We start from the raw sequence: 12,368 nt of genomic DNA on the forward strand, positions 1-12,368 counted from the left end.
ATGATCCCGAACAGTCGACGTATTTTCTATCTTGTTTTACGTGAACTAGAAGAAATGAGCCGGCAGTCAGAGCACAGGAGCCAGAAGAGTTGTCATAGGGAAATGAACAAGTCCAACCGATACAGGCATGTTTTATTTTTCTTAATATGTTAGAATTGTCTTTAATGTTTTTGTGACATTTTTATTTCCATTTCTCCGTGTAGAAAATGTCTGAATCGATTGTGTGTTTACAACCCCAAGAAGTTTGAGTGGAAGGATCTGGCCCCGATGAAGACGGCGCGGTCGTTGTTTGGGGCTGCGCTTCATAACGGAAAAATCTACATCGCTGCAGGCGTCACTGACACCGGCCTGACCAACACCATGGAAGTCTATGATATCAGAGCCAATAAGTGAGTCAGTGTGGGGGTAGCATTCAGGAAAGGGGATAATCCCAGCAGCTCTGGAGTGGGTGGGCACTGAAGGGTTAACTGAAGCATCCCCGGTGGTCCAGGGGACTAGTGTATGAATGTAAGCATCCCTCATGGTCTACGGGAGACTAAGATATAAAGGTGAGCATCCATGGTGGTCTAGGGGACTAAGTTATAAATATAAGCATCCCTGGTGGTCTGGGGGACTAAGGTATAAATATAAGCATCACTGGGGGTCTGGGGGACTAAGTTATAAATATAAACATCACTGGGGGTCTGGGGGACTAAGGTATAAATATAAGCATCACTGGGGGTCTGGGGGACTAAGGTATAAATATAAGCATCACTGGGGGTCTGGGGGACTAAGGTATAAATATAAGCATCACTGGGGGTCTAGGGGACTAAGGTATAAATATAAGCATCACTGGGGGTCTGGGGGACTAAGGTATAAATATAAGCATCACTGGGGGTCTAGGGGACTAAGTTATAAATATAAGCATCACTGGGGGTCTGGGGGACTAAGTTATAAATATAAGCATCACTGGGGGTCTGGGGGACTAAGTTATAAATATAAGCATCACTGGGGGTCTGGGGGACTAAGGTATAAATATAAGCATCACTGGGGGTCTGGGGGACTAAGTTATAAATATAAGCATCACTGGGGGTCTGGGGGACTAAGTTATAAATATAAGCATCACTGGGGGTCTGGGGGACTAAGTTATAAATATAAGCATCACTGGGGGTCTGGGGGACTAAGGTATAAATATAAGCATCACTGGGGGTCTAGGGGACTAAGTTATAAATATAAGCATCACTGGGGGTCTGGGGGACTAAGTTATAAATATAAGCATCACTGGGGGTCTGGGGGACTAAGTTATAAATATAAGCATCACTGGGGGTCTGGGGGACTAAGGTATAAATATAAGCATCACTGGGGGTCTGGGGGACTAAGTTATAAATATAAGCATCACTGGGGGTCTAGGGGACTAAGTTATAAATATAAGCATCACTGGTGGTCTAGGGGACTAAGGTATAAATATAAGCATCCCTGGTGGTCTGGGGGACTAAAGTATAAATATAAGCATCACTGGGGGTCTGGGGGACTAAGGTATAAATATAAGCATCACTGGGGGTCTGGGGGACTAAGGTATAAATATAAGCATCACTGGGGGTCTGGGGGACTAAGGTATAAATATAAGCATCACTGGGGGTCTGGGGGACTAAGGTATAAATATAAGCATCACTGGGGGTCTGGGGGACTAAGTTATAAATATAAGCATCACTGGGGGTCTAGGGGACTAAGGTATAAATATAAGCATCACTGGGGGTCTGGGGGACTAAGTTATAAATATAAGCATCACTGGGGGTCTAGGGGACTAAGGTATAAATATAAGCATCACTGGGGGTCTGGGGGACTAAGTTATAAATATAAGCATCACTGGGGGTCTAGGGGACTAAGGTATAAATATAAGCATCACTGGGGGTCTGGGGGACTAAGTTATAAATATAAGCATCACTGGGGGTCTAGGGGACTAAGGTATAAATATAAGCATCACTGGGGGACTAAGGTATAAATATAAGCATCACTGGGGGTCTGGGGGACTAAGGTATAAATATAAGCATCACTGGGGGTCTAGGGGACTAAGGTATAAATATAAGCATCACTGGGGGTCTGGGGGACTAAGTTATAAATATAAGCATCACTGGGGGTCTGGGGGACTAAGTTATAAATATAAGCATCACTGGGGGTCTAGGGGACTAAGTTATAAATATAAGCATCACTGGGGGTCTGGGGGACTAAGGTATAAATATAAGCATCACTGGGGTCTAGGGGACTAAGTTATAAATATAAGCATCACTGGGGGTCTGGGGGACTAAGTTATAAATATAAGCATCACTGGGGGTCTAGGGGACTAAGTTATAAATATAAGCATCACTGGGGTCTGGGGGACTAAGTTATAAATATAAGCATCACTGGGGGTCTGGGGGACTAAGTTATAAATATAAGCATCACTGGGGGTCTGGGGGACTAAGTTGTAAATATAAGCATCACTGGGGGTCTGGGGGACTAAGTTGTAAATATAAGCATCACTGGGGGTCTGGGGGACTAAGTTATAAATATAAGCATCACTGGGGGTCTGGGGGACTAAGTTGTAAATATAAGCATCACTGGGGGTCTGGGGTACTAAGTTATAAATATAAGCATCACTGGGGGTCTGGGGGACTAAGGTATAAATATAAGCATCACTGGGGGTCTGGGGGACTAAGTTATAAATATAAGCATCACTGGGGTCTGGGGGACTAAGTTATAAATATAAGCATCACTGGGGGTCTGGGGGACTAAGTTATAAATATAAGCATCACTGGGGGTCTGGGGGACTAAATTATAAATATAAGCATCACTGGGGGTCTGGGGGACTAAGTTATAAATATAAGCATCACTGGGGGTCTGGGGGACTAAGTTATAAATATAAGCATCACTGGGGGTCTGGGGGACTAAGTTATAAATATAAGCATCACTGGGGTCTGGGGGACTAAGTTATAAATATAAGCATCACTGGGGGTCTGGGGGACTAAGTTATAAATATAAGCATCACTGGGGGTCTGGGGGACTAAGGTATAAATATAAGCATCACTGGGGTCTGGGGGACTAAGGTATAAATATAAGCATCACTGGGGGTCTGGGGGACTAAGGTATAAATATAAGCATCACTGGGGGTCTGGGGGACTAAGTTATAAATATAAGCATCACTGGGGGTCTAGGGGACTAAGTTATAAATATAAGCATCACTGGGGTCTAGGGGACTAAGGTATAAATATAAGCATCACTGGGGTCTGGGGGACTAAGTTATAAATATAAGCATCACTGGGGGTCTGGGGGACTAAGGTATAAATATAAGCATCACTGGGGGTCTGGGGGACTAAGGTATAAATATAAGCATCACTGGGGGTCTAGGGGACTAAGTTGTAAATATAAGCATCACTGGGGTCTGGGGGACTAAGTTATAAATATAAGCATCACTGGGGGTCTGGGGGACTAAGGTATAAATATAAGCATCACTGGGGGTCTGGGGGACTAAGGTATAAATATAAGCATCACTGGGGGTCTGGGGGACTAAGGTATAAATATAAGCATCACTGGGGTCTGGGGGACTAAGTTATAAATATAAGCATCACTGGGGGTCTGGGGGACTAAGGTATAAATATAAGCATCACTGGGGGTCTGGGGGACTAAGCTATAAATATAAGCATCACTGGGGGTCTGGGGGACTAAGGTATAAATATAAGCATCACTGGGGGTCTGGGGGACTAAGCTATAAATATAAGCATCACTGGGGGTCTGGGGGACTAAGGTATAAATATAAGCATCACTGGGGGTCTGGGGGACTAAGTTATAAATATAAGCATCACTGGGGGTCTAGGGGACTAAGTTATAAATATAAGCATCCCTGGGGGTCTGGGGGACTAAGGTATAAATATAAGCATCACTGGGGGTCTGGGGGACTAAGTTATAAATATACACATCCCTGGTGGTCTAGGGGACTAAGGTATAAATATACACATCCCTGGTGGTCTAGGGGACTAAGGTATACACGTACACATCCCTGGTGATCTAGGGCAATGAGGTGTTAGGCTCAGCACCTGTTATGTTTGGAATGTGACATGTTCGGACCAGCATCCCTTCTGGTCTTAGGCAGTCAGGTAATATCTTCAGCGTCCCTTGGGTCTACGACAGTGAGAGGTTTTCGGCAGTCAGGGTGGACACATGTGAGTTTTGGTTTTGGTGGGACAACGATCACTGTGTTCACTTATCTGTCACTAAGTTTCCCTGTAAATTTCTATGATTTCGTTCAATCTAAATAATTTCTTATGTTCCAGATGGGAAGATTTCACCGAGTTCTCGCAGGAGCGCAGCTCGCTCAGCCTGGTCAGCATGGACGGGACGCTGTTCGCCATAGGAGGATTCGCCACAGTGGAGAATGAAAGTGGAGAACTCGTCCCGACAGAACTGAACGATATCTGGAGGTGAGAATGTGAAAAATAACCTGCCTCTAACAGCCGGTATAACCTGGGTATCTCCTGTATATAATTATATATGTACAGCTGGTATAACCTGGGTATCTCCTGTATATAATTATATATGTACAGCCGGTGTAACCTGGGCATCTCCTGTATATAATTATATATGTACAGCTGGTATAACCTGGGTATCTCCTGTAAGTAATTATATATGTACAGCCGGTATAACCTGGGCATCTCCTGTATATAATTATATATGTATAGCTGGTATAACCTGGGCATCTCCTGTATATAATTATATATGTACAGCTGGTATAACCTGGGCATCTTGTGTATATAATGATATATGTACAGCTGGTATAACCTGGGCATCTCCTGTATATAATTATATATGTGTAGCTTGTATAACCTGGGCATCTCCTATATATAATTATATACGTACAGCTGGTATAACCTGGGCATCTCCTGTATATAATTATATATGTATAGCTGGTATAACCTGGGCATCTCCTGTATATAATTATATATGCACAGCTGATATAACCTGGGCATCGTCTGTATATAATTATATATGTACAGCTGGTATAACCTAACCTGGGCGTCACCTGTGTATAATTATACATGTACAGCTGGTATAACCTGGACATCTCCTGTATATAATTATACATGTACAGCCGGTATAACCTGGGCATCTCCTGTATATCATTTTATATGTACAGCTGGTATAACCTGGGCATCTCCTGTATATAATTATATATGTACAGCTGGTATAACCTGGGCATCTCCTGTATATAATTATATATGTACAGCCGGTATAACCTGGACATCTCCTGTATATAATTATATATGTACAGCTGGTATAACCTAACCTGGGCGTCACCTGTGTATAATTATACATGTACAGCTGGTATAACCTGGACATCTCCTGTATATAATTATACATGTACAGCCGGTATAACCTGGGCATCTCCTGTATATCATTTTATATGTACAGCTGGTATAACCTGGGCATCTCCTGTATATAATTATATATGTACAGCCGGTATAACCTGTGCATCTCCTGTATATAATTATATATGTACAGCCGGTATAACCTGGGCATCTCCTGTATATAATTATATATGTACAGCCGGTATAACCTGGACATCTCCTGTATATAATTATATATGTACAGCTGGTATAACCTAACCTGGGCGTCACCTGTGTATAATTATATATGTACAGCCGGTATAACCTGTGCATCTCCTGTATATAATTATATATGTACAGCCGGTATAACCTGGGCATCTCCTGTATATAATTATATATGTACAGCTGGTATAACCTGGGCATCTCCTGTATATAATTATATATGTACAGCTGGTATAACATGGGCATCTCCTGTTTATAATTATATATACATGTATGATGGGTATATGGGCACGGGACTATGGGATGGAGGATATGTATGATGGGTATATGGGCACGGGACTATGGGATGGAGGATGTGTGATTGGTATATAGGCACGGGACTATGGGATGGAGGATATGTATGATGGGTATATGGGCACGGGACTATGGGATGGAGGATGTGTGATAGATATATGAGCATGGGACTATGGGATGGAGGATATGTATGATGGGTATATGGGCACAGGACTATGGGATGGAGGATGTGTATGATGGGTATATGGGCACAGGACTATGGGATGGAGGATGTGTGATTGGTATATGGGCACGGGACTATGGGATGGCGGATATGTATGATGGGTATATGGGCATGGGACTATGGGATGGAGGATGTGTGATGGGTATATGGGCACGGGACTATGGGATGGAGGATGTGTGATTGGTATATAGGCACGGGACTATGGGATGGAGGATATGTATGATGGGTATATGGGCACGGGACTATGGGATGGAGGATATGTATGATGGGTATATGGGCACGGGACTATGGGATGGAGGATATGTATGATGGGTATATGGGCACGGGACTATGGGATGGTGGATATGTATGATGGGTATATGGGCACGGGACTATGGGATGGAGGATATGTATGATGGGTATATGGGCACGGGACTATGGGATGGAGGATGTGTGATTGGTATATAGGCACGGGACTATGGGATGGAGGATATGTATGATGGGTATATGGGCACAGGACTATGGGATGGAGGATGTGTATGATGGGTATATGGGCACAGGACTATGGGATGGCGGATATGTATGATGGGTATATGGGCATGGGACTATGGGATGGAGGATGTGTGATGGGTATATGGGCACGGGACTATGGGATGGCGGATATGTATGATGGGTATATGGGCATGGGATGGAGAATGTGTACGATGGGTATATGGGCACGGGACTATGGGATGGAGGATATAAAATTATATAGGTACAGCAGGTATAACCTGGGTGTCCTCTGTATATAATTATATGTACAGCCGGTATAACCTGGGCATCTCCTCTATATAATTCTATATGCACCTGTATTGCACCTGTGCATTTGCTATTTTATTTGGGTCCGCTGCACCCTGCTTGTGCATTTGTATTGAGGCCCATTTAGACAGGTAAACATCTCTACCTGTTTTTGGTGTATTTTCTTGAATTTTTCCTTTTTGGTGTTTTTCATGTTAGAGTAGGACTGGCAAATCGTAAGGACCCTTGGCGCGGGTTGCCGGCTTGCATATTATGGCCAGAATATCAACTAATACCTTACATATATTTATATGTTTTGTTTTGCACGTATATTTTTTGCAGGGTGCAGTTGGGCCCAAATTGTTCTGTACACTGTGGCCTCTGTTCACGCAGGATGCATTGTAGCACTGGGCAGCCCGCCATAGGGCGTCATTAATAGGCTGGAGCCAGATGCCTGCATTCCTTGTGTGAACACGCCACATACAGAGTATGTATCTTAGTGCATTGGTGTACCACACGGCCAATCCCTGATTGAAGGCTGGCTGTTTCACTAGGTATTGCACCTGTGCATCTGCTATTTTATTTGGGTCCGCTGCACCCTGCTTGTGCATTTGTATTGAGGCCTGTTCAGACAGGTAAGCATCTCTGCCTGTTTTTGGTGTATTTTCTTGAATTTTTCCTTTTTGGTGTTTTTCATAATTATATATGTGCAGCCGGTATAACCTGGGCATCTCCTGTATATAATTATATATGTACAGCTGGTATAACCTGGGTATCTCCTGTATATAATTATATATGTAAGGCTGCTATAACCTGGGCATCTCCTGTATATTATTATATATGTAAGGCTGCTATAACCTGGGCATCTCCTGTATATTATTATATATGTAAGGCTGCTATATCCTGGGCATCTCCTGTATATTATTATATATGTACAGCTGGTATAACCTGGGTATCTCCTGTATATAATTATATATGTACAGCCGGTATAACCTGGGCATCTCCTGTATATAATTATATATGTACAGCCGGTATAACCTGGGCATCTCCTGTATATAATTATATATGTACAGCTGGTATAACCTGGGCATCTCCTGTACATAATTATATATGTACAGCCGGTATAACCTGGGCATCTCCTGTACATAATTATACATGTACAGCTGCTATAACCTGGGCATCTCCTGTACATAATTATATATGTACAGCCGGTATAACCTGGGCATCTCCTGTACATAATTATACATGTACAGCTGCTATAACCTGGGCATCTCCTGTATAGAATTATATATGTACAGCCGGTATAACCTGGGCACCTCCTGTATAAAATTATATATGTACAGCCGGTATAACCTGGGCATCTCCTGTATATTATTATATATGTACAGCCGGTATAACCTGGGCACCTCCTGTATATAATTATATATGTACAGCCGGTATAACCTGGGCATCTCCTGTATAGAATTATATATGTACAGCCGGTATAACCTGGGTATCTCCTGTATATAATTATATATGTACAGCCGGTATAACCTGGGCATCTCCTGTATATAATTATATATGTACAGCCGGTATAACCTGGGCATCTCCTGTATATAATTATATATGTACAGCCGGTATAACCTGGGCATCTCCTGTATAGAATTATATATGTACAGCCGGTATAACCTGGGTATCTCCTGTATATAATTATATATGTACAGCCGGTATAACCTGGGCATCTCCTGTATATAATTATATATGCACAGCCGGTATAACCTGGGCATCTCCTGTATATTATTATATATGTACAGCCGGTATAACCTGGGTATCTCCTGTATATAATTATATATGCACAGCCGGTATAACCTGGGCATCTCCTGTATATTATTATATATGTACAGCTGGTATAACCTGGGTACCTCCTGTATATAATTATATATGCACAGCCGGTATAACCTGGGCATCTCCTGTATATAATTATATATGTACAGCCGGTATAACCTGGGCATCTCCTGTATAGAATTATATATGTACAGCTGGTATAACCTGGGCATCTCCTGTATATAATTATACATGTACAGCTGCTATAACCTGGGCATCTCCTGTATAGAATTATATATGTACAGCCGGTATAACCTGGGCACCTCCTGTATAAAATTATATATGTACAGCCGGTATAACCTGGGCATCTCCTGTATATAATTATACATGTACAGCTGCTATAACCTGGGCATCTCCTGTATAGAATTATATATGTACAGCCGGTATAACCTGGGCACCTCCTGTATAAAATTATATATGTACAGCCGGTATAACCTGGGTATCTCCTGTGTATAATTATATATGTACAGCTGGTATTACCCTGGTATCTCCTGTATATAATTATACATGTACAGCTGGTATAACCTGGGTATCTCTTCTATATAATTATATATGTACAGCTGGTATATCCTGGGCATCTCCTGTATATAATTATATATGTACAGCCGGTATAACCTGGGCATCTCCTGTATATAATTATATATGTACAGCCGGTATAACCTGGGCATCTCCTGTATATAATTATACATGTACAGCCGGTATAACCTGGGCATCTCCTGTATATAATTATACATGTACAGCCGGTATAACCTGGGCATCTCCTGTATATAATTATACATGTACAGCCGGTATAACCTGGGCATCTCCTGTATATAATTATATATGTACAGCCGGTATAACCTGGGCATCTCCTGTATATAATTATATATGTACAGCTGGTATAACCTGGGCATCTCCTGTCTATAATTTTATATGTACAGCCGGTATAACCTGGGCACCTCCTGTATATAATTATACATGTACAGCCGGTATAACCTGGGCATCTCCTGTATATAATTATATATGTACAGCCGGTATAACCTGGGCATCTCCTGTATATAATTATATATGTACAGCTGGTATAACCTGGGCATCTCCTGTCTATAATTTTATATGTACAGCTGGTATAACCTGGGCATCTCCTGTATATAATTATATATGTACAGCCGGTATAACCTGGGCATCTCCTGTATATAATTATACATGTACAGCCGGTATAACCTGGGCATCTCCTGTATATAATTATATATGTACAGCCGGTATAACCTGGGCATCTCCTGTATATAATTATATATGTACAGCTGGTATAACCTGGGTATATCATGTATATAATTATATATGTACAGCTGGTATAGCCTGGGCATCTCCTGTATATAATTATATATGTACAGCCGGTATAACCTGGGCATCTCCTGTATATAATTATATATGTACAGCTGGTATAACCTGGGCATCTCCTGTCTATAATTTTATATGTACAGCCGGTATAACCTGGGCACCTCCTGTATATAATTATACATGTACAGCCGGTATAACCAGGGCATCTCCTGTATATAATTATATATGTACAGCCGGTATAACCTGGGCATCTCCTGTATATAATTATATATGTACACCTGGGCATCTCCTGTATATAATTATATATGTACAGCCGGTATAACCTGGGCATCTCCTGTATATAATTATACATGTACAGCCGGTATAACCTGGGCATCTCCTGTATATAATTATATATGTACAGCCGGTATAACCTGGGCATCTCCTGTATATAATTATATATGTACAGCTGGTATAACCTGGGTATATCATGTATATAATTATATATGTACAGCTGGTATAGCCTGGGCATCTCCTGTATATAATTATATATGTACAGCCGGTATAACCTGGGCATCTCCTGTATATAATTATATATGTACAGCTGGTATAACCTGGGCATCTCCTGTCTATAATTTTATATGTACAGCCGGTATAACCTGGGCACCTCCTGTATATAATTATACATGTACAGCCGGTATAACCAGGGCATCTCCTGTATATAATTATATATGTACAGCCGGTATAACCTGGGCATCTCCTGTATATAATTATATATGTACACCTGGGCACCTCCTGTATATAATTATACATGTACAGCCGGTATAACCAGGGCATCTCCTGTATATAATTATATATGTACAGCCGGTATAACCTGGGCATCTCCTGTATATAATTATATATGTACACCTGGGCATCTCCTGTATATAATTATATATGTACACCTGGTATAACCTGAGCATTTTCTGATTTTTTGTTAGATACAATGAGGATGAGAAGAAATGGGAAGGAATCCTCAGGGAGATCCGTTATGCCTCCGGAGCGACATTCCTGCCTGTTCGTCTCAATACACTTCGTCTGACAAAGATGTGAATCCGCACAGGGCCGGAGGGTCAGACGTAATGTCCTGTATGACGTCTTGTACACAGAAGTGATGGAAGAGATAATGAGGCAGAGAAATGAAAGTGAAGAGGAACAGGGGACATAAAAGGGACAGAAATATCCATCTCCTTTCTTATTCTACAGTTTGCCCGTTTCCAGATTGTGCTCAATGATCTGCAGAAAGACGGCGAGAACATTAGTGACCGCGGCTTCTCCCTCCTGCCCCAGTCACTGCCTGAAAAAGCAAAGATCCCGAGTGCCGAAGGTTCTAGGTCATCCAGACGGAACCTGAAGACGGAACCTGAAGACGGATCGTGACTTCCTCATTTTGTGTTAATTATAAGAAACATTTTCACTAAAATCCTTGTGCGCTTTTCTAACACCTGTTGTTTTATCGGGGGAATTTTGATAAATTTGAATTTAAAATTTGAACATTTTCTGCAAGAAAAAAAAAATTCTAATAAAAATGCTAATATTTATATTTCTACTGTTGTCATAAACTGAAGGAGAATCTTTTCTTTCCTCAGACGGGACAGTGATAACTACACGATCTTCTAATAATCACTTTTGTTGTGATTAAGTACGTCTAAGCCAGACACATATAAAAGGCTCAGGGTGAATCAGGGGATGATTTTACAGTTGGTGGAAATAACCCCTTTAAAATCATGTATTTTGAGAAAAAAAAAAGCTATTCTTGCAGTTGGGTTTTATTAGAAATGTTGCACCCTTTGCTCCTTTGTTTGGCTGCACTTTGCTGGCTGTAGAATGAGTTAACCAAGAATCCATTAACTTTTTTCCTCTGAGTTGACCTTGAAGTGGTCATAAATCTACTGAATCTCAGAAGGAGCTCACTAATGGCCGCTCAGTTTACTCACTCTTCAGCCAGCAACAGCCAGGGCAAATGGTGTAATACATTTTTAATTAAACCAAACTGCACAAATAATTTGTAGCTCAAATAAATTGCCACAACATAAGTGTCCGCATCTAGTAATGACATAAAGGACTGTCAATAAAAAAAGTAACTTGCAACAAAATTTCAAATGTATTTTTTTTTTTATTTTGTCAAAGAACTTTTATAGCTACTTAAAAAGGAGAGGACATTTGTTTTTTTTTTACTTTTTCAGATTGGCAATAAGGTTCCGATTCCCCACACTGGTCGTCGGCAGAAGTTTGTGCTCTGGACATAGAGTCGATACCACTAACACTTTCTACAGCTACGTCGCGGATCTACTACCTCTTCTAAATGTCCGTCCACATATTTGCACGAGAAAACAAAG

General features: G+C 41.4%; 1 protein-coding gene across 1 annotated transcript in view; it reads left to right on the top strand.

Moving 5' to 3' along the window:
• KLHL40 (kelch like family member 40) overlaps positions 1-11,576 on the top strand; it is a 35,536-nt gene extending 23,960 nt beyond the window's left edge. The window contains exons 4-6 of the mRNA XM_077268018.1: positions 204-389; positions 4,287-4,433; positions 10,971-11,576. Coding sequence (XP_077124133.1) covers positions 204-389; positions 4,287-4,433; positions 10,971-11,082 — 445 coding nt within the window. The 3' untranslated portion in view covers positions 11,083-11,576. The remainder of the gene's footprint in view (positions 1-203; positions 390-4,286; positions 4,434-10,970) is intronic.
• The last annotated feature ends 792 nt before the right edge of the window (positions 11,577-12,368 follow it).

Source organism: Ranitomeya variabilis, chromosome 6, assembly GCF_051348905.1.
Source record: "Ranitomeya variabilis isolate aRanVar5 chromosome 6, aRanVar5.hap1, whole genome shotgun sequence".
In the NCBI taxonomy this organism is placed as follows: Eukaryota; Metazoa; Chordata; class Amphibia; order Anura; family Dendrobatidae; genus Ranitomeya; species Ranitomeya variabilis.